Source organism: Eublepharis macularius, chromosome 7, assembly GCF_028583425.1.
Source record: "Eublepharis macularius isolate TG4126 chromosome 7, MPM_Emac_v1.0, whole genome shotgun sequence".
Lineage (NCBI taxonomy): Eukaryota > Metazoa > Chordata > Lepidosauria > Squamata > Eublepharidae > Eublepharis > Eublepharis macularius.
In genome coordinates this window covers 83,288,654-83,311,851 of record NC_072796.1, presented here as the reverse complement: position 1 = coordinate 83,311,851, position 23,198 = coordinate 83,288,654, and the positions used below count along the sequence as shown (strand labels likewise).

Sequence of the window (23,198 nt, the reverse complement as noted above, 5' to 3'; positions counted from 1 at the left end):
TAGGTTATGCAGAGGGAGTGATCCATACCATGCTAGCATCTAGAAAAAATTCCACTAATAGAAGTTATAACAACACATGGCAAGTTTTCCATAATTGGTGCCAGGACAGGGGGATTGATCCTCTAACAGCTAGGATAAAGGAAATTCTCCTATTCCTATAGGAAGGTTTAGATAAGGGACTCTTAGCACCCTTAAACTCCAAGTGTCAGCAATTCCCTCCATAAGGGGAGTTACCAAAGGAAAATCTCTCTCACAACATCCACATATGAAAAGGTTCCTGAGAGGAACTACATTATTAAATCCACCTCCAATTCATAGATTCCCTACATGGAATCTCAGTTTAGTTTTAAAGGCACTAACCAGGGGACCCTTTGAATCAATGCAGTCATGTCCTTTGAAGGAACTAACCTTTAAAACTATTTTTCTAGTAGGAATAATATCAGCAAGAAGGGTATCAGAATTGGGAGCATTATCCGTGGATAAGGAACTTTGCATCTTCCACAATGATAACGTGGTATTGAGGCCTGACTCAGCATTTATTCCGAAGGTAAACTCCACTTCCATAGAAGTAAGGAAATAATCTTGCCTTCATTTTGCCAAAATCCAAAATATGAGGAAGAGAGTGGCACAGGCTAGACGTGCATAGAGCTCTAAGCTATTATATGGATAGGACAAAATTAATATGTAAATCAGATAGTATGTTTGTGTCCTTTAGAAAATCTACATTGGGACAAAGGGTATCTACCTCCACCCTAAGTAGGTGGATTAGGAGATGTATCATCGTAGCATACAGGGCAAAGGGACTTCAAGTTCCGGAAGGTATTACAGGCCACTCAGGTGGGCAGCCACTTCAGCTGCATATAGAGCGTTCCCTTCAATGGAAACAATATGTAAGGCGGCAACATGGAAATCTGTACATTCCTTTACAAGACCTTATAGACAGGATAGCATCTGCCAAGGCTGCTTTTGGCAGAAGGATTTTGCAACACAGTCTCTATTTCCAGATATTAATTAACCCACCCAAGGGGCAAACTGCTTATTTATGTCCCAAATGTCTGGACTGTCCCACTCTTAGGACCACCGGAGAATGGATGATTTGAATTTTACTTACCGTGAAGCTTCCTTTTTCGGTGGCCCAGGAGTGGGACAGTCCTACCCACCCAGTTGGAATATGGAGAAGAGGGTGTGCTGGTAGAACGCAATATAAAGAATCCAATAACAGAGTTACAAGTTTGGATGTAAATAGTTAACCAAGTTCTGTTAATAATAATATGTTAGTGTTTTAGTTCAGTTTGATAGGTGCACAAAATGATTGGGAGGGGAAAGAACTAATTGTTCCAACATGGTCGCTTGCAAAGAGATACATGGCATGAAAACAAACTGGCGACCCAAAGGAAATTACCAAGAGACATGATTGTGCAATTCACGACTAGAAACACAAGAGAAATGATTTTGAGTAAACAATTTCAGGATCCATTAGAGGTCGACGGCAAGGCGGTGATTATTATGAAGGAATTGCCCAGATCGGTGCTGTTGGATCGGAAAAAAAATAAAGACTTAGTCCAGATTTTGAAGGACATGAAGATAAGATATAGATGGGAAATACCAGAAGGACTGTCCTTCGAATTCGGAGGAGCTAAAAAGCGCATCAGATCTGAATTGGAGATGGAAAAGTTCATTAGGGACAATGAAAAGGACTTACCAACAACAAGATTATGATTATGGAGTGCAAAATAATATCTTGGAATGTAAACGGACTTAATTCGCCTAATAAGAGAAAAAATATCTTCCATTGGCTATTAAAACAAAAATGTGACATTGTATGTTTGCAAGAAACTCGTATTAAAAAGCAAGACATAAAATACTTAAAGTTTGCAAAATTGGGAAGTGAATTTGTGGCTGCTTCAAAAAAAAAGAAAAAAGGTGTGGTGTTGTATATAAAAGAAAAATTACAGCCAAAATTAGTAGTGAGTGATGTGGAAGCTAGATATTTAGCAGTGGAAATTATGTGGAATTTAAAAAAGCTGTTGGTGATTGGAATATATGCACCTAATGGAGCAAAAGAAAAAAATTTTGAGGACTTGGGAAAACAACTGGATGAACTATCTTATGATCAGATAATTTTAGCTGGAGACTTCAATGGAGTTACTAACTTGGATGAAGATAAGAAATCTGGAACTGCACAAAAGAAAAGAGGATTACTACCAAAGTCTTTTTTTGCAATAAAGGAACAAGAGACTCTAGAAGACGTGTGGAGGAGACAGAATCCCAAAACTAGACAATATACATTTTATTCTGCAAGACATTTCACTTTATCACGAATAGACATGATCTGGGCCTCCAAAGATTTAGCGTTATGGACTAAAGATGTGGAAATAATGCCTATGGTAGGCTCAGATCACAACCCAATTATGTGGAGATTTGGGAAAAGAAATAAAAGAAAAGGATGGAGAATAAATGAAGATCTTTTGCAAGAAGAAGAAAACATTGAATTGTTGCGAAGAGAGACCAGATTCTTTATACAACATAATATGAATAAGGAAGTTTCGACTAATAAGGTATGGGACACTTATAAAGCAGTGACCAGAGGCATACTAATGGATTTAAATGCAAGAGCTAGAAAGAAAAAAGAGGAGAAGAGGTTAGAGATTATGGAGAAAATAAAAGCCAAAGAGACACAACTTAAGAAGAGACTAGGAAAAAAGAAGATATATCAGGATATTAAAATCCTACAAGAACAATTGACGGTAATGAATAACAAAGAATTGGAATGGAATCTTAAGAGAATGAACCAGAAGTCGTTTGAGGGTGCAAACAAGCCTGGGAAATATTTGGCGTGGCAACTGAAGAAAAGAAAAGAGAAGAGAATCATAAATAAAATTTGTGAGGAGAATAAAACATATTTGGAGCAGGCAGCCATTAGTAGAGCTTTTTTTAAATTTTACGCAAAGCTGTACCAAAAAAAGGAAGTGAATAAAGACTCTATAATGAGGTTTTTGGAAAAGATGAAGCTCCCTGCAATTTCTGAAGGTTGGAGAGAAAAATTGAATAGGGAAGTGACGGAAGAGGAAATAAAAGAGGCAATCCAGTCAACAAAATTAGGAAAGGCACCAAGTCCGGATGGACTAACAGCTAAATTTTATAAAGTAATGGTTAATGAACTGGCGCCTTTCCTGAAAGAAGTGATTAATGGAGTTATGCAAGATCAGAGGATCCCCGATACTTGGAGAGAAGCTAATATATCATTGATTCCTAAGGAGGGACAGGATTTGACCAAGTTAAAAATTATAGACCAATTTCGTTGCTGAACAATGACTACAAAATCTTTGCGAAGATTTTGGCTGAGAGAATAAAAGGATGGATGTCTGAATTTATTGCGGAGGAGCAAGCTGGATTTTTGCCAAATAGACAAATCAAAGATAACCTAAGGACAGTTATAAACGCTATTGAATACTATGACAAGCGTTGTGATAGAGAAGTTGGTTTCTTCTTTGTGGACGCTGAAAAAGCATTTGACAATTTGAACTGGGACTTTATGTTTGCCACTATGGAAAAGCTGCAAATGGGAGAAAAGTTCATACGAGCAGTGAAAGAAATTTATAGGGACCAGAGTGCAGCAATTGTGGTGAATGATGATGTGACTAAAAAATTAACAATAGGTAAAGGTACAAGACAGGGTTGCCCTTTGTCACCATGGTTGTTCATTTTGGTTTTGGAAATACTGATGATTCAGATACGGGAAGACGATGCAATCCGAGGAATAAAAATAAAAGAGTTTTCCTACAAGGTCAGAGCGTTTGCGGATGATATAATGTTAATTGTGGACGACCCAATTGAGAACATGCCAAAGGTAATGGAGAAAATAAAGGAATTTGGAGACTTGGCTGGATTTTTTGTAAATAAGAGGAAGTCAAAGATACTATGCAAGAATATGTCCAAACAGAAACAACAAGAACTAATGGAAATAACAGACTGCGAAGTAACAAATAAGGTAAAATATTTGGGTATTGAACTGACTGTGAAAAATATAGATCTATTCAAGAATAATTATGAGAAATTGTGGATACAAATAGAGCGAGACTTGATAAAATGGAATAGGTTAAATTTGTCATGGTTGGGAAGAATTGCAGCAGTAAAGATGAATGTATTGCCAAGAGTGATGTTCTTGTTACAAACAATTCCAATTATCCGAGACTCCAAACAACTCGAAAAATGGCAAAGGAAAATATCGGACTTTGTGTGGGCAGGCAAGAAACCTCGCGTGAAAATGAAAGTATTACAGGACGCCAAAGAGAGAGGTGGAATGCAGCTGCCCAATTTAAGACTATATCATGAAGCAATATGTTTGGCATGGATAAAAGAATGGATGACACTGAAGAATCGCAAATTACTGGCTTTGGAGGGATATAAAAAAATATTTGGATGGCATGCATATTTGTGGTATGATAAAGTAAAAGCAGACTCTATGTTTTTACACCACTATATTCGGAGAAGCCTCTTCACAATTTGGAAGAAGTATAAAAATTACCTACAAGACGGAATTCCTTACTGGGTGGTTCCGTATGAAGTAATAGATACGAGAACTGTCGATAACGAGCAGCAGTGTTTAACTTACAAGGAGATAACACGAGTAGAATTTTCAAAATTGAGAATAAAAACAGAGGAGGAGTTGTCTCCATGCTATGGATGGTTTCAATATAGACAGATCAGAGATCTTTACAATTCGGATTGTTTGAAAGGAGGAATAAGAATGGAGAACTCAGAATTAGAAGATGTAATTTTTCAAGAAGGTAAAAAGGAAATCTCAAGGATTTATAAAGTACTTTTAAAATGGTTTACAGAGGATGAGACAGTAAAAGTCCAGATGGTGAAGTGGGCAATAAATTTTCATAAAGAAATAACAATGGAGGCGTGGGAATACCTGTGGAAAACGACTTTGAAGATCACGACATGTACAAGTATTAAAGACAATGTCTACAAAATGATTTATCGTTGGTACCTGACACCAAAGAAAATTGCGCTAGGAAATATTAATATGTCGAATAAATGCTGGAAATGTAAAAAACATGAAGGATCATTATACCACATGTGGTGGACTTGTGAGGTAGCGAAGCAATACTGGGGAGATATAATTGAAGTAATTAATGAGGTTTTGCAAACCCAAATAAATAAGAACCCAGAATTGCTGCTACTGAACTTGGGAATGGAAGATGTTCCAATGCAGTATAGAACATTGTTATTTTACATGATTACAGCAGCAAGACTTTTATATGCGCAGAAATGGAAAGTACAAGAAATACCAACTACAGAAGATTGGATTTACAAATTGCTGTACATGGCTGAGATGGACAAAATGACAAGAAAACTTAAAGATCTTGATCCAGGACAATTTAATGCAGATTGGGAGAAATTGAAACAATATCTAGAAAAAAAATGGGACGTGAAAGGGGAACTGTGGCAGTTCGAGAATTACTGAAATGTAATAGAAGAAGAGAGAAGTGACTTTACCAGGAAAGGGGGAATTTAATTATAAAAATCTAAGCTACCATTGGGGCTATGATAAAATTAAAAAATATAGAGTATTAAATAATAGATGTTTTACTATGGATATATAAGATTAAGCTAGTTAGATATTATTTACAATATATAGCTTAAGTAAAAAGTATATAATGGATATTTGAGTATAACAGTTACCTTATAGACTTAAAATAAGCTTAGAATAAGAAATAGTAAAAGATGGGTGTGTAATAGAATATTAGAGTCTAAGCTAATATTAGAATCAGGATGATTGTGGAAAGTAAAGAATTTAAGTAAATGGAAAGTAAAATGGATATAATGTTATATTTTTAATATCTTGATTGCTAATATATATTACTATGCTACCATTATCTTATGTAGAATATATGGTCTAACTGAGGTATTTAAAGGGAAACTTGTATTACAGAGAGATATTCTTAGTAGAGATTTAACAAGCTTAGAGAAAAGAGTATTAAGTGTGTGTTTAATAGAATATACGAGATATTAAGTAATTAAGTAATAAGATAGACTAAGGGTTGGATAACTGTTGGAAGTCAGTTAAAAAGGGGGGAGGAAAGGGAGGGGGTTAGAAATAGACGTACAAGGGGGTAATGTATGTGTTGAATATTATAATCTAATCCAATAAAAAAATTTGTAAAGAAAAGAAAAGAAAACAACCAATATTATAATGCCCCTCAAAAAAAAAACAACTGGCGAGCAATGGGACGAGCCCTTCCCCTTCCAGGATCAGTCAAGTTGGTTGACCTTGCCTCAGAGAGAAGGAGCTAACGTTCCCAAATGTCTGGACTGTCCCACTCCTAGACCACCGAGAAAGGAAGCTTCATGCTAAGTGAAATTCAAATTTTCCATTCTGTTTAACTCATGTTTTTCTGCTTTTCAAATAGCAAAAATTAAGATGCATATGCTAAAGTAGCATAGGGTGCATGAGCTTGCAGTTCTCTCAGATATTGAGTATATTTGTAATTTTGCTTGTAGAAAACTAAGGCATTTATAACTTTTAAATTCCAGAAATAAGTCAATGTTGCAATTGTATATGTTAAGTAAGTTATAAAGGATGCATTTGATGTTGTTAAAGCAGTAAAATTAGTTTAGGTTTGATACGGCAGTAAGTATTGCATACATTTCAATTTTTCCCAAATTTTCAATTCTTTTCCTGGGGGGAATTCCTGAGTCTGAACTGGCTGAGAATGAGATTGAAAGTGATATTGGAGTTATAGTGGAAAGCTTGATGAAAATGCAGACAACCCACCCCCAATGCCCCCGTGTGCAGCAGCTTTTTTGTTAAGAAGGAAGATGACGAGGGGGGGAGTATGTTAGAGGATTATAAAAGTTAACTTCTAGATACCAGTTTGGGGGACAGCAAGGGGAGGATTTATCCTTTGTCCTTTTCTTGTAGACTTGATGGTGACATATGGTTGGCCATTGTAAGAAACAAGATGTTGGATTAGGTAGAACTTTGGTCTGATCTTTTTATGTTCTTACAGTTTTTCCACCAATTTTTCCTCTAGAAAGTGGAGGTATGGAATGAAATTATCTTTGTAGCCACAGTTATATTTCTGTAAACATTGTGTTTGTATTCTTATTTTTGTTTAGATGTTTGTTTCTTAACAAAATTCAGGAGCGACTTCCTAATAGCCACTTGGAAGACAGTATGGAAGTAGATGGAGGGGGAGATGCTAATTACAATATGGAAGTGGACAGTGAGAAGGAAGACATAAATTCCATGATTAGAAGCTGTAAATTTACCATGAAAATTAAGATGATAGAGAGTGCCAGGAAACAGGTGACTGTTCTGTTTAATAGCCTTTAATCTGTCACAAATATATAATTTCTACATAGTATGTTTTAAGTGTTTTGAGACATCTGGTCTTACCATAACTGCCTTCAAATTTAGAACACTGGATAGGTATTTTTAAAGAATAGAGAAAGCTTTAATTATACATTTGCACTTTAGTGGTTTGAAATTATTATTTGCATTTTCTTGCTTACTGCAATTTTTTTTAGCTGCTGCCTGAAGTGCCTTTTAGGGAGGACATGGTGCTTGCTCCTGCTTATGGTATGCTGTCAATTAGAATGGTGTGAAGTACTGGGTGGGGAAAGGTTTAATGGCTGGAGCTTCCTTCCTGCTATACATTGGGAGGCTGAGATTTTTGGTTCTCTGGTTCTGTAAACTTTGTTTACTCCTTCTCTTCTTAAACGTGTGAATGTATCCTGTTGGTTTCAGTGGCACTTAGCAAGTGCTTATTTAAGAAGCAGGTTTGGAATTAAGCACAGTTTGAGCTTGAAACAGCAGCTTCCTGCTGTGAGAATAAAAGTGTATACTGAATTATAAATTGCCAACAAGCAGCTATTCTTTGAAACATACTTTTTTGAAATGTAGGGACTTCAGGTTGGATCCAACCTGCTGGTGGAATAAAGGAAAGATTCCCTTTGATCACTCAAAAAGGTTATGCTGGGGTTCATGAGACATGCATGTGCAAATTCCATGTGGAATAGGGAATGTTTTATGGAGCAGAGTCGTGTGATGTTGGGTGGAAAAAGCTGTTGGGATCCAATCTTTTGCTTCTTTACAACCTTTGTTTGTTAAGTCAATGCTTGAAAGCTCGTACCTTGGAAATCTAGTTGGTTTTAAGGTGCTATTGGGCAGGAATCCCAGTACTCTTTTATTCCTTCTAACCTTAGGGTCCACATGTTTGTTCCCTTGCAATGGTTTTTTGTAATGGTATATTGCATTTTTTCATTTTTATCTGTTTAATGTAGAACAGTTTCTCAGTAGCCATTAAACTTCTTAAGGACCTGCACAGAGATTCTAAGACCAGAGGAGACTGGCTGGTGAGATGGAACCACAGCTATTGCCGCTTCAGTCACAGTCGCAGCCGGAGCCAGAGTAGTCCTGAACAAATACTTACAGTACTCAAAACAATTTCACTACTAGGTAATGTGTTTGTGTAAGTTTCCTCCAATGCATAATGTAATCATGCTGTGTTAAGAAGCTGTGTTTTTAATTTAGTTTTCTGAATATACAATATTTGTGTCAGAATGCTGATTTTATAATACTTGGTTCGGCAGATGAATCCAAGTCTGAAACTGTGAGCAAGGACATGTTAATCTTGCGGAACCAAAATCTTCTCCTGGGCACCACTTTCCACATTATGGCCAATGCACTTTCTAAGGATCCAAGATGCCTTGAGCAGATTGAGCAAGAAAAAGCTAGAAAAGTCTTAGTGCTTTCAGGAGAAAGGCCCGATGATATTGAAAAGGTAAGAAATGTTACACATGCCTGCAGTGGGAAGCCCCCCTCGTTTCTGTCTTTCCACAAACTCTGTGATTGTATAATGGAACAGGTCAGGAAGCAGTCTGAGCCACTGCTCATGCTATGTATTGTTTGTCTTTTGTATGTGCTATCCTGCTTTTACTACATTGTTTGCATGTTAGGAAGGAGGTGAATGTTTTTCACAGAAAGGCTATAGGGGCAGGGCCGGTGCATCAATAGAGGCAAGTCCGACAACTGCCTTGGGCGCAGAGGCGCCAGAGGGGGTGCCAGGGGTGGGAGTGTGCGCTGTGGAGTAACTGAGTGGGAGGACGCATGCATGCCAAGCATTTCCCCTTATCTCCTGCCTGTCACCTCACAAACTGGAAAGGAACAGAGGAAAAGTGATGTTTCTTTTGGGGGACTTGGTGTGGGGGATGGAACAGAATAATGACAGAAGAAAGCAAAGGGGAAGGGAAAGGAGAAAGCAGGAAGGACCTAGGGAAACAGCTGCACCTCAGGGTACATGCTTTGAATGAGCTGCTGAAGACGCAAATCCTTCTTCCAGGCACAAGCCTGCTGGACGCGAGGGCACCCAAAAACCATTCCGGGGTGGGCTGCTGCTGCTCTCTCCCAGGGTGCCCTCGCATTGGGTAGGGAGGGTGGCTCCAGTATCCATAATATCCATAATTGTTCGACCCCTACTCACCAGGGGCATTACCAGAGGAGAAAGTCATCACAAAAACAGGCAGGGCCATAATCCTTCCACTGGCAAGGATATGGTTCAACTGGTGATTGTCGTGAGGATAATAACACGCTTGGTAAATCGCTCTGACTGGGCATTAAGTTGTCCTGTAGGGTGGTATATAAATCAAATGTTATGATGTTGTTATTATTATGAACAACAGTTACAGGTAAGTGCAACCCTGTTATCCCTTACTAAATTTGCAGACGCAGACCCAAAATCATTCCATAATGAAGCTAAGAGTCTAAAATTTATCTCTGACATGTTGGTAGTTGTAGTTGTGACAACTTACATACGGTATATTTTAACACAAGGGCAACTCTTCAAAATATGCCTGATTGTCTTGATATTTCCAGCACTCAGATAAATTTGTTTTTATCTTGCTGGCTTGATTTACTGGCTTAACTGCTAAATCACCATTCTTAGATATCTGCATTGTGAATATTTTAACTCTTGTTAACTTCCCTATATAAATTTAATCAGCGGTTTCTCCCAGCTTTTCATTTTCCTGTAATGTTCCAAGAGATAGAACATGTAACTAATAAATGTTTGGGCAGAACTACCTTCTTGACTCATAATGTTTGCAGTCCAGGAATATTTCAGTTACTGTGGCCTTTCCGAATTCTGCTTTATTTAGTTTACAGCTTTGACAGATTGTTCTAGTTGATACACTAAAGAGAGAGAGAGAGAGTATGTATCTTTTTCTCCATTTTATTAACAGAAGAACATAAGCACTGTGCTAGGTGGCAACATATCCAGTGCTGGGGGGCAACTTCAGGGGAAGGGCTTGGCCTCTGTGGCTTGTTTGTTGGCCCTTCAGGGCAACAGATTTGCCACTACATGAAATGAGATGCTGGACTAGAGGGACCATTGTTCTGATCCAACAGTGCTCTTTTTATATTCCAATACTTGCTTTGCTTTGGAGGGCCATCTAATCCAGTATTTGGTCTGAGTTTAGAAGCTCAAAGCATGATAGAAATTCCCATCCTCTTTTTATGTCAAGAATTTCTTTTCTTTTTTTTTTCAGAACAAAGGGGGGTACAGAAAAAAGAGGGATAATGGGGTCAAAGGAACTGTAAGATTTTGCACTACAAGAGTTACTAAAATACAGAGTACACAAAACATATCTTAATCAGAGTTAATCAGCTTCTGTGCTTTTTCACATTTACCTTCACAAACTAAATACGTTCTTTTTCCTACTCAGTGTTCAATTTTGGATCTACTAAGGGTCAAAACGAGCGGTCTCCATGTACGTTCTTAGTGCTATATCTTAATATGATTTAATGCTTGTACACAGATCATTTCTATTGATCTTAACTTTATGCCAAAGTTTCCGTGTCAAATATTCTACCTCATCATTAATATTTAACCATTTTCCATCTTACCAGATCCTAATCTTATATTCTATCTATAACAATATATCAGTATACTATCTTATCCAGATTTCTAAAACTAAAACATTTTATACATTTTATCCTTTGTAAGTAAAATAATTCCCCCATTTCTCTTCAGATTCTCTCATTGGTCTTCTGTTTAAGTAGCTTGTCAGTTTTGCCATTGCTGCACATTCTGCCATCTTCTCTTTCCTGATTTCCCTAGTTGGGCATTCTTCTTCCTTCCATCTGGAAATATCACCCTTGCCACTGTCAGTAAATATCTAAATAGTTCTTGTAATTTTCTGTCTAGGTTTTCTTGTAGTATTCCCGGCAACATAGTTTGTGGTTTCATGGCGAAATCAAATTTTAAAATCGTTTGCATCTCAGCATGTATTTCTTTCCAGAAATTTTTGTTTTTGTGGCATGTTCGCCACATGTGATAAAAGGAACCATCTGCTTCTTTACATTCCCAACAATAACCCCACATATTTCCTGTCCATTTTCTAGATGTCTTTTGGTGTAATGTACCATCTGAAGAACATCTTGTACCAGTTCTCCCTTAGTTTTTGACTTGCTGTAAATTTTATACCCTTTGTCCAAAGGTTCTCCCACTGTTGAAATGTTATTTCTTCTCCAAAATGTTGTGTCCATTTTATCATGCACACTTTAACTTGTTCTGTTTCAGTATCATATTGGAGTAAAAGTTTATATATTAGACCCAAGATGTGTTCCTTTTTCTGCGTGATTATTTTCTCAGAATCAGTAAGATTCCTTAACTGTCCTCTTGAGTTCCTTCAGGGCTTCTTGTATTCTGGAAACTGCCTGAAAATATGTCAGCCATTGTATTTTTTTCCCTTCGTCTTGAATTTCTTGCCATGATTTTATCTTTCCTTGAAGGTTTATCATGTCTTGGTACGTTATAAAGTCATTATCTTTTCTCTGATTCTTGTCACAAAAAGCCTCAATTGATGAAAGTGGTGATATCAACGGGCTTATTCTTCTTCCAACCGAGTCCCAAATTTGAATGAGGCTGTCTCTTATGACATGGCTTTCTTGTTTCTTTCTTGATCTTTTTGCCACCCAAAGGAGGTTCTGTAGTCCATCTGTCAAGTCCACCGCTTCTAGTTGTATTAGTCTATCTTTGGGGTTTCTTATCCAGTCTATAATCCAAACTAGACCAGCTGCTTCATAATATAATTTGATATTTGGGACTGCCAGTCCTCCTCTGGAAGTTTCATCTTGTAATACCTTGTATCTTACTCTTGGTTTTTTACTGTTCCAGATGAATTGATTAATTTGTCTTTGCTAGTCCTTCAATGTCTTATCTTTTATGCTAATTGGTAACATTTGAAACAAAAAATTGATTTTTGGTAAAACGTTCATTTTAATTGCTGAAATTCTTAGAATCCGAGACAAATTTAATTTGGACCATCTTTCCATACCTTTTTCAATTCTCCTCCACAATGTCTCATAATTATCTCTGAACAAAGTGTCTTTATGTCTTGTTAGATAAATGCCCAAATATTTCACTGAGTTTGATGCTATCTCACATCCTGATACTTCCTGAATTTTTTCTTCCTCGTGCTTTGTTAAAAGTTTGGGGATAATTTTTTGTTTTTTTCTTGTTAATTTTGAATCCTGAATATTTACCAAACTTCATAAGCTGTTCCATCACATCTTATATTGTCTCCTGTGGGTTCAAAATTGTCAAAACCATGTCATCTGCATAGCATTTCAGTTTGAATTCTTCATCATCCACTTTTAAACCTTTGATTTTGGGGTCTTGCCTTAACTTGGAAGTGAGAATTTCCATTGCCAATATGAATAATTGTGGTGACAACGGGCATCCTTGTCTAGTACCCTTTTCTATTTGCAATTCATCTGTCAATACTTAATTAAGATCTTCGCTTTTTGCTTTGCATAAATTCCTGTTATCCAATTTTCAAACTTAAGGCCAAGAGAGATTATCAAATGCTTTTTAAATCTTTGGGATTTAAAATTCTCCACTCATCGGTCAAATGTATTGTTTTCATATAGTACAGCGCATTCTTGGATAGTTGCCCTCCCCTTTTTTTTCCGATTGGTTCATCTTTGGGTCCAACACTCCATTCATATCCCATTCCATTCATAATAACTTCTCCTTCTTGAAAGTCAATTGATCAAAAAAATTACCATAGAATTTTTCTTTAGCAATATTTGGTGCATAAATTGTAACTAAAGTATAGATTCTCCCTCCTGGGTGCTTGATTTTCAATAGTATACAACTTCCTTCTGGATCTTGCAGTTCCTCAATTATGCTAAGTTGTTGGTTCTTTACACAGACCGCCACTCCTCTCTTTTTCTCTTCTGCTTATGATATATAGACTTTGCCTAGTTTTTTATTCTCTAAAATATATTCATGATTCTTCTTGATATGAGTTTCTTGAAGACATTAAATCCACTTTATTTTTTTAACAAATTGAATATTTTAGATTGTTTTGTGGGGGAGTTTAAGCCATTAATATTCACTGATAGGATACTGAAATTTCCCATATTGTTAATATGCTGCTGCTTGATCTAGTTTCCCTTCTACACCTTCTGTTGTTTCTTTGTCTTTGCACCTGTTGAACATCAAGAGTGACTTCCGCTACTAATTCTTCAAATAGTTGCTTATTCTGATCGATAGTTAATATCATCCTTCTTCCTTTTGGTAACAAAACTTCAAGAGCAAATGGAATTTTCCAAAAATATCTAATTTCTTTTTTGCGTAGTAGTTGTCTCAGGAAATCTAAATCTTTCCTCTTTTTCAGCACGCTTTGTGGAAGATCTTGAAAAGCTTGTATTTCTGATCCTGAGATTTTCAGCGGATTTTCTCTTTGTTTCTTCAAAATCAAGTCTCTCATTTTCTTGTGTGTAAATTTTACCAATATGTCCCGTGGCCTCTTGCTTTTGGCCCCGAATTTCGAGTAGACCCTGTATGTTTGATCTATCCCTAAACAATCTTCCTGAATCTCGTAATGATCTTGTAATAACCCTCTGAATTCGTCTTCCAAATCTTTTTTCCCTAAATCTTCGGGGACAGATCGAAATCGCAAATTAGAAGTTCTGTTTTGTACTTCCAGCATTTCAGTTTTTTGATCTGCTAGTTCCAGTTGTTGGTTGTCTCAGTTTAAGATCTCTGTAATGCTCTTTCACTGTCTCAATTTCTTGAGTGTTTTTCTGCACTGTTTTTTGAACTTCCCCTAGTCCCGCAGCAAATTCTTTCTTCAAAGCTGAGATCTTTCTTTATCTTATGGTATGTATTCTGACCTTCTAGTTTGATATTCTGTTGTATACGTTCTTCCGATTCTTTAAGCAGATCTTTTATTTGGGATTAGGGGTGTGCACCCTGAAAATATTCAGATTTCCTGCTTCGGGTTTACCCAAAGCAGGAAATATATTCGAAAATACCTAAAACCCGAAGCAGCAAGCCACTTCAGATTCGGTTATTTCAGTCACTTCAGAATGCTCTGTGAAGATTCGGAGCATTCCAAAGTGATTTACAGGACTGGGATTTCTCCTAGCACCTCACCCACCCCCACCCCAAACCCCCCCCCCACTTAGCCCCCCTCCCCTCCAACCAACTTACCTGGCCCTAAAGATCCCTTTAAACTATCAGCTGGCAGATGGCAAGGGGGATTCCCCCCTGCCACCAGACAGCTGATAGTTTAAAGGGCCCCTGCCTTGCAAGCTGGTCCCTTTATCAGCAGGAACCAGCTTCGCCTCAGAGCCCCCTTCCCCTCCTCCAGCCAGTTGGGATGGGGGAGAGACTTGGAGGCGAAGTCAGTTCCTGCCTCCGCTGTCAGCTGCCGCCCCCAGGGCCCGGGACTTCCCAGCCCAAGCAGTGGCAGCTGTCAGCAAGCTCCGGGCCGGCAGGGGCTGCGCAGGCAAATGTCTGTGTTCCCGCTGCTGCTGTCAGCTGCCGCTGACAAGGCCTGGGACTTCCTGGGTGGCGGCGGTTCTCAGTGAGCTCCGGGCCAGTTGGAGCTGCGTAGGCAAATGCCTGTGTTTCCCCCGCTGCTGTCAGCTGCTGCCGCCAGGGCCCAGGAAGTCCCGGGCCCCTGCGGCGGCAGCTGTCAGCGAGCTCTGGGCTGGCAGGGGCTGCAGGCAAATGCCTGCGTTCCCGCTGCCGGGGCCAGGAAGTCCCCCGGTCCCATCAGCTGTGGCTGACAGGGAGCGCTCGGCTGGGACTCGCAGGCATATGCCTGTCCCCGCCGCTCCTGTCAGCCCCTGGAGATGGGGCCGGGGATTTCCCTGGCTCCAACAGCAGCTCAGGCACTCAGCCGCTCATTGGGGAAGCCCCTGACAAGCAGCTGATTCAGGGGTTTAAATGCCCCTTTCCCTGCGCTGCTCAGCAGCAAAGAAATGGGCATTTAAAGTTTGACCTGAAGCTTCCTGAAGTATTACAAGTGCTTCGGGAAGCTTTGCTTCGGGACTTCTGCTGGCCCCGATTTAGAAAACCCGAAGCTTTCCGGATCAGGTCCGATTCGGGCATTTCCCCCGAATCAGATTCCCAAAGTGTACACCCCTATTTGGGATGTTATAGTTTGGGAGTGCACTGCTAAATTCTGCTTAATTTTATCCATTAAATCTTGAGAGTCAAAATCATCATCATCACTATCTCCTTTTTTCTTTTCTTTTTTCTCCTAGTTGTCATTTTTTGCAGTCTATTTAATCTTCGTTCCAAAAAAATCTCATACAGACTTCTCATATATTCCATGTCAGGCGCTTGCTGTAGAGCTTGTAATTCTGTCTTATCTGGTCTGTGGAAATTTAACACAACTAATAACTAAGCTACTAAATATCAAAACTTAATTGAGGATGAACAGGAAAGGTGTCATTATAGTATGGAAATGATTGTTTTTATGTCAAGAATTTCTGTTCAAAATATTCTGTCTCTGTTTCTGGAGATAACAAAAAATATAATTTTAGCTAAAAGTCATTTATGAACTATTATCCATGTTCTGAGTAGTTTTTTCAGTCATGAATAACAGAATCTGACAGCAACAGGAGCGAGTGCACTTTTTTCTGTCACCATCTCCTCTCACACTTATTGCAGTCATTTTCTCTCTTTTTTTGTCAGTTTCCATTTATTAATTCTTCTACCTCTTTCTCCCACCTTTTCTATGCTTTAGTGGTTGCATCAAGAGTCGTTTGTAGCTATGCTTAGGGAACCATATTTTAGATAAGTACCCTTTCCAACATAAACACAGTTTTAAATGTTTTCATAGTTAATTTTGCCTTATACTGCAGGTTATAGCAGGTTTGAACATGAGGGCTTTCCAGTGTTTTAGCAGCTCAGTAAGGAAAGCTGAAGAAGAAGTACAGTCCCTCTCTGTTGACCATGTCGATATAAGTAGCATCATTGATGCTTATATGACATTGGCTAATTTCTGTGATGCTCATCTCCGTAAGAAAGAAGAAGGCTCAGCAGGTAAGTAAAAAAATGAGTTGTTCATTCTAGTTAATTGTGCAGAAGAGAAATGTGTATATTTATGGCCAAATTCATGCGTTAATCTTTGTTTTGACATATTAAGTCACCCCATGTCAGTTTTACACGGTAAAAATATTGACACATGAAAAGAGCTGATGTAGTTAATGCCTGGTTGAATGTTGGATTTCATAATAGTTGTGGCATGGTAAACACAAATTCTCACGACGTTCATGGTGCCAACAAAATAAGGAAAACTGACATAGTACAGAATGCGTCCATTGCCTTGTTTGAACTACATGTCTTCGTTAGCTGCGATGCTGTGAGTGCTTTTGCAGGTCAAAGTAAGTTAACTCCCTTGAAAATATTGAGAAAAGTCAAAAAGTACCATGGGATACCTCTACAGAGCTGTTTGGGAAGGTACAGCAATCCCTATCAAATATATATTCCAAATACGTGCACTACTTCTGTCAATGAACTATGCTATGAACTTTTTTGTGCCGATCTTTAGAGGTGTAGTCCAGCCAGCTTTCTCTGTGCAAAGATTGCCTATTCATGTACACACTTAGGGCCAAGTTCCAGGAAGGAATTTGGAGAGACAGTTTGCAAAGCCAGCCACATGTACTTAGCCTAAAAGATTATGGATGGATCATGACAGACAGAGATGGCAATTCTATCATCTATTGGATGCATGAACCACCGATACCAATTGCAGATGTTTCATTGCAGTAGCACAAAGTTATCTATTATCCAGTTACATCAGAGAAAAATTACGTAAGCTGTGGACCTGTTCTTCTGTGTGTAACTGTGGTCTAGCAAAATGAATTTTTTCATGCCATAGTTCATTAGAAAGGCAAAAGAATAAACTACAGTGGTCTAATATACTTTAGGTGACTATCTGGATTAGGTAAAGTGCCATATGCCATAAACCTTATAAAAATCTAGGGGAAATTGACTTTTTCTTTGATTCCTGGCTTATGTCACAAAAATGGGGATGGATATAGGCATTATTAGTATTAGGTATCTGGTATTAGGTATCTGTAGGGGAATTTATTACCTTTACATCAGTGCTTTAAAATTTGAAATTAGTCACTTGGTTCACAAGTTATACCTCAGATCAGAAAAGGTAGGAAAAATTGTCTCTGGCCATCTTGATGAAAGCTTAAGCTACCACTCAGAATGGGTTATTACATCAAAACATAGACATGTACCTTTCAGAAAAACATAAAGGAGTTTTGCCACCTTACCTAATATCAACAGTTGGTCTAGCCCACGGACTAACTGTCACAGTCAGAAAGCACCCGTATAAGCTTTCATAAGGCAGCTCATTGCCGTGGATAAAGATAGTGTTTACTAATGTTCAGGGCTCATTTGGAGGCAGAACATGCCGGAACAGTGTTCCAGTAGATCTGAAAAGAGGTCACGTGGGTTTTGGCTCCACCCATGTGATTCCTTTTCCTCCTGGCTGTCCTTGTCTTTAGCAGCAGGCAGCAGAGTGAGTGCAAGCCAAGTGGGGCTGGGCTCCAAAGGAACGTAAGCTGCTTTGAATTCATTCTGCTCTGCTGCTTTATTTTCATTTGTGACTCGGGAGAGAAAGAGAGAATGAGTGAGTGCAAGCCGCGTGGGGTTGGGATCCAAAGGAACGTAAGCTGCTTTGAATTCATTCTGCTCTGCTGCTTTATTTTCATTTGTGACTCGGGAGAGAAAGAGAGAATGAGTGAGTGCAAGCCGCGTGGGGTTGGGATCCAAAGGAGCATAAGCTGCTTTGAATTCATTCTACTCCGCTGCTTTATTTTCATTTGTGACTCGGGAGAGAGAGAGAGAGAGAGAAAATGAGTGAGTGCAAGCTGGGTGGGGCTGGACTCCAAAGGAACGTAAGCTGCTTTCAATTCATTGTGCTCTGCTGCTTTATTTTCATTTGTGACTTGTGAGTGAGAGAGAGAGAGAAATGAGTGAGTGAATGCAAGCCGGGTGGGGCTGGACTCCAAAGGAGGGTAAGCTGCTTTGAATTCATTCTGCTGCTTTATTTTTATTTGTGACTTGTGAGAGAAAGTGCGTGCGTGCGTGCAAGCAGGGCTGGCTCTCCAGAGGAGGGTAAGCTGCTTTGTGTTCATTCTGCTTTAAGGAAATACCTGGAGATTTTTGGGGAAAGGGGCCTGAGGAGTGGATGGTGCCTTCTGACACACTTCTGGTGATGTCAGGGGGTGTGGCATATGCTAATGAGACATGCAAATGAGTTGCGCTAATGAGTTCCTAGGAAATGACCCCTGCTAAAGTTACAAAAATTTTGTATTGGGTTTTTTGTTTCTTGTCAGATATAAATGATGTGGATTTGCAGGCATTCCCTGTCATTGTAGTGGAGAAAGTAATCAAAGCTTTAAAACTGAATTCAAAAGAAGCTAGGTTAAAATTTCCCAGGCTACTGCAAATCATAGAGAAATATCCAACAGAGACATTGGGACTCATGGCACAGGAGGTAAGTCTTTCCATCCTTTTGGACAAACGACAAGTAAGTGGGTGGGTCATAGCAGATGACTGAATGAATATTAGTGGAATGATAACATTTACTTGGAAGAGTTGTATTTTTAGCTGCCCTATTTTCCCTGGCCTGACTTGGATAAGTTTTGTTCTCGGGAGTGGAAATATGTGGTGGCCATCAAAAGGAGCTATTTGCACAAGGGAGCAGCATCTGCACTTGCTTCTTCTCTCTTTTCAGCCTAGCTTCTTTATCAACTGAAGAGTTAAACTCCTGATCAGAGTGAAAAAAAGAAAAACTTGCTTCAACTATTGTTGAAGTTCCATTACAAAAACAAAGCATGCAGTTCATGACCTATGCCCATTGGAGTCTTCTTCGCCTCCATTTTAATGTATCTCAAAATGCTGTAACGTTATACCACTGGCTAAGTCCAAAATTGATATCCAGAAATATTTTACATGAAACAATTAAAATAGGGAACATTTATGTGATTTTGTCTGTGCCTAAGTGGAATTAGATATGCATGGCTTTTTTTGCTCATATTGACAGTATTTCTGTGTGTGTTGCAGATTTCCTCAGTTCCCTGTTGGCAGTTCATTGGCTGGATCAGCCAGTTAATGGCAATGCTTGATAAGGAGGAAGCACTGGCTGTGCAGTATACAGTGGAAGAAATTGCCACTAGTTACCCACAGGCGATAGTGTATCCCTTCATGATCAGCAGTGAAAGCTTTTCTTTCCAAGACACCATAACTGGCCATAAGAATAAGGAGTTCGTAGCACGGTAATATTAAAAAGGACCAAAAATTGGAGCAAATGAACTTTATTCTTAGTTTTTAAAATACTTTATTTTAAAAACAAATTATATTCATCACAAATTTATTTAAAATGTCAATTTTTAACTGGATATTCTTTAATATTTCTATGCAGTCCAATCTTACATATAGGCATAAATCTCACATATGGCATACAGTGGGCTTGGTCCCAGCTAAATGTGCATAGGCTTGCCCCCTTATTCTTCTATTTAAACTATTTAAAAATAAAAGCTGTTTTCTATATTTTCATTGGGTTTACTGTAAGCTCTGCTTCACTCTTGGGAAGGATCTCTAACACCTTTTCTGAAATCATCTGCACCTTATGAAAAGCTACCATGTGGGTCAAGGGACCCTTGGAAACAGTGCAGATACAGTGCAGGAGGGTACATTTGAAGGGGAATGCAGCGCCTCACATCCTCTCCTTTATTAAAGCTGTGGAGTTTGTGCAGGGGAGGGAGAGGTAATAATTTTAGCCAGTTCAGAAGTCACAGGCAGAGAAGAAAGAGGGCTGTTGATGTGTTGAACAGTGATGCCATAAGATCCACCCAATGTGTTCTAAACAGAAAACCATGTGAGATAGTTGTGCTTACAGCTTCTCAACAATTTTAGGAGAAGGTCTGATTGCTGGGAAACAGTAATTCATGAAGACCAGGAGCACTTACCTTGGCCATGTCCTCCCGGAAGAGTTGTGATATCAGCATCAGTGCTAATTAGTAAGCAAGTATGGTGTAGTGGCTAGAGTGACAGACCAGTATCTGTGCAGCCCAAGTTTGATTCCTGGCTTTGCCATGGAAGCTGGGTGACCTTGAGCCAGTCACGTACTCTCAGCCTGACTCACCTCAAAGGTGTTGTGAGAGGAACAGTGCGGGAGAGGAGACTGATGTAAGCAACTTTGAGTCTCCATTGGGAAGGAAAGGGGCATATAAATGAAGTAAAATAAAAAAAGGCTCTAAGAGATTTTAAAACTTTGTGATCACTTAAAATATTTATGCAGTAATTTCAGAAGATATTTCAGTGATGCTCTGCAGCAGACTGTGAACCTCTTACCCATTGACTTATACAAAACATTCAGCCTGTTGTTTGTAACCAGTTTACATGCAAGCGGACAGTAACTGCTCTGAGTGGTGAGCTGTTCATCTTCAGCTGCTACCAATTTACACTAAATGTGTCTAGCTGTCAAAATAAGGTTTGCAGTGGCTTGGTGAAAATCTTTCAGCCCAAACAGCAAGCAGCTATGAACAGCCGATCGTGCAAAACAAGTTTCACACAGTTGTTTTCAAGTAGTGTCTGTGCTACTTTTTATCCATATAAATTAGACTTAGGCTGGCTTAAGATGTACGAGCGTAACTGTTTATCTTGCTCTGATTTTGTTTAACAAAGCCTTTTTGATGCCTAATGAAGGCAACAAACTATAGAACCTGTTTATAAAGAAGAAAAAATGTTTCTGTTGTACTCGCTGTTTTTCCCTCCTCATTTTGAATCCTCTGTTACCCATGATTAAATAGGGTGAAAAGCAAATTGGATAGAGGAGGAGTGGTGCAAGAGTTTGTCCAGGCCTTAGAGCAACTTTCCAATCCTTTCATGCTGTTCAAGGTACAGTATCAAATTTTGCATACTATGGGATGCTCTAGAAACTGATATTTAACATGTATGTGTGAGAGCCAGTACGATGTAGTCTAACTACAACTGAGTATCTAACTACAACTAAGGATACTGGGTTCAAATCCCTTTTTTCCATGAAGCTCCTTAGATAAACTTGGGCCAGACACACATTCTCAGCCTAACCTACCTTACAAAGTTGTTGTGAAGATAAAATTAGCAGAGGGTCCATGTGATCCTTGGAGGAATGGAGCAATGCAGGCAAGGTGGGGGAATGTAAAGAAAATGGCTTTTCCTTTCAAACTGTGACCATCTTAGAATCTTTGGTTCAGGAGAAAGGCCTATTTTACAGAGCTTGGTAGAAGACCAGTACAAAGTGACTTTAGAGTTAAGAGATTGCTCCCCGCGAGGGCAACTAAAGAAGAGGTAAAAAGCGCCATTTTGGAAGTCCGTCGGGCTTCTTCAAAATATGCAACGAAGCGTCAGCTGCCTCGCGAGATCATCATCGATTTTTCATCTAAGAGGATCCGAGACACTATCCTATACAACTCATACAATGCGGATCTGGACTTTCTGGGTAATAAAGTTAAGATACTGAAGGACGTTCCATTTTTAGTTCGGAAAAGAAGACTTAAGTATAAAAAGTTCGCAGCTCTTCTGAGGGAACGTGGAATAAAGTATAAATGGCTATTTCCGGAAGGTATCTGGTTTAGTTACAAAGATCAAGCTTACAAGATAACATCAGAAGATCAACTAAGGGATTTTGAGGACAAAAATCAAGAATTTCAGCAAGACACCAAGCAAGAAGAAAAGGATTTGAAGTCTGAAGGGGGGGGGGAGGGAACGAGCACTGCGGTTGCAGTTGCTCAGAGAGAACTGCGTCCGAGGCCCGGGGTGGGGGGGGTGAGGAAGACTTAATTTGGATTGTAATCTGTATTTTGCAAGGTCAACCACTCCATCAATATCTTACAAAGTTTTAATCTTTTAATAATGGCAGTATGAAGGGAAAGCATTATTTGTAGTGTAGTGTTGTTATATGTTGCTGTTTTTTTTCCTTCCTTTCCCTGCCCCCTTTCTTTCCCTCTGTATTGTTAGTTAATGTCGGTAATAAAAAAAAGAGAGATTGCTCCTTGGGGAGGCTTTCTCATTGCCTAGCACCAATTAACATTCCCGAGAACACAGCACGTACCATTTGCACCTGTGGGAAAGGGGTGGACCTAAGCCACAGATAGCTTTCGTTTCTTCTCACTTTCATGTTTCATGCTAGCAACAGTGACATCGATTTTTGAGGTTCTTATTAGCTAAACAGGCATGAGCCAATTGAGACTCTCACTCTTAAAGTTAGCAATACCTATGAAGCATGAGGCGAGGAGAAGCTAAGCAGAGAGAGAACCTCGCTTCCTTTTGAAGATGGCTATCCCGATGCAGCCATCATCTTGTTTGCTGTTACAGACTTAGAGCAATGGTCCTGTTTTTCTCTATGGAAGAGAACCTGAGGTAATTTGAATTACTGTGTATTGTTTAGTTAGAGTTAACTGCTAAGCCTTTGTTATTTTTCCCCACAGTCTGGCTTGTCTATTTGAATACTTTTGCACAAAATAAATAATTATATTTTTTAACTTGTTGTGGTTCTTGACTCGTAAATCTCAAAAGTCTGAAGACAGTGTCTTGACCCAAAACCACCTACCAGGTAAAAATTTGTTAAGAAACTCTACTTGCAAACCAACTTTGCAGGGTATAGACTTTCTGGTTAATATCCCTGAAGGGCTGGGAGATGTGTCCTTTTGCTCCTGTGCTGTTGGGATAGATAAAAGGACTGGTGGTGGCTACAAGAGCTGATATGAGAGCAGTCTCTCATTGGCAATTTTGTAACTTTGTTTGCTTCTATAAAGGTGCCCACTGTGGACTTATCCCTGGCTTGGGGTTAGGGAATGTGGCGGCACCTTTGACAGG

At 39.1% G+C, this 23,198-nt stretch overlaps 1 protein-coding gene across 1 annotated transcript in view; it reads left to right on the top strand.

The window, feature by feature from the left end:
- Positions 1 to 23,198, top strand: part of PRKDC (protein kinase, DNA-activated, catalytic subunit) — a 187,385-nt gene that overhangs the window by 144,949 nt on the left and 19,238 nt on the right. The window contains exons 69-75 of the mRNA XM_054984623.1: positions 7,132 to 7,321; positions 8,299 to 8,473; positions 8,608 to 8,798; positions 16,181 to 16,361; positions 18,674 to 18,834; positions 19,404 to 19,615; positions 21,152 to 21,239. Coding sequence (XP_054840598.1) covers positions 7,132 to 7,321; positions 8,299 to 8,473; positions 8,608 to 8,798; positions 16,181 to 16,361; positions 18,674 to 18,834; positions 19,404 to 19,615; positions 21,152 to 21,239 — 1,198 coding nt within the window. The remainder of the gene's footprint in view (positions 1 to 7,131; positions 7,322 to 8,298; positions 8,474 to 8,607; positions 8,799 to 16,180; positions 16,362 to 18,673; positions 18,835 to 19,403; positions 19,616 to 21,151; positions 21,240 to 23,198) is intronic.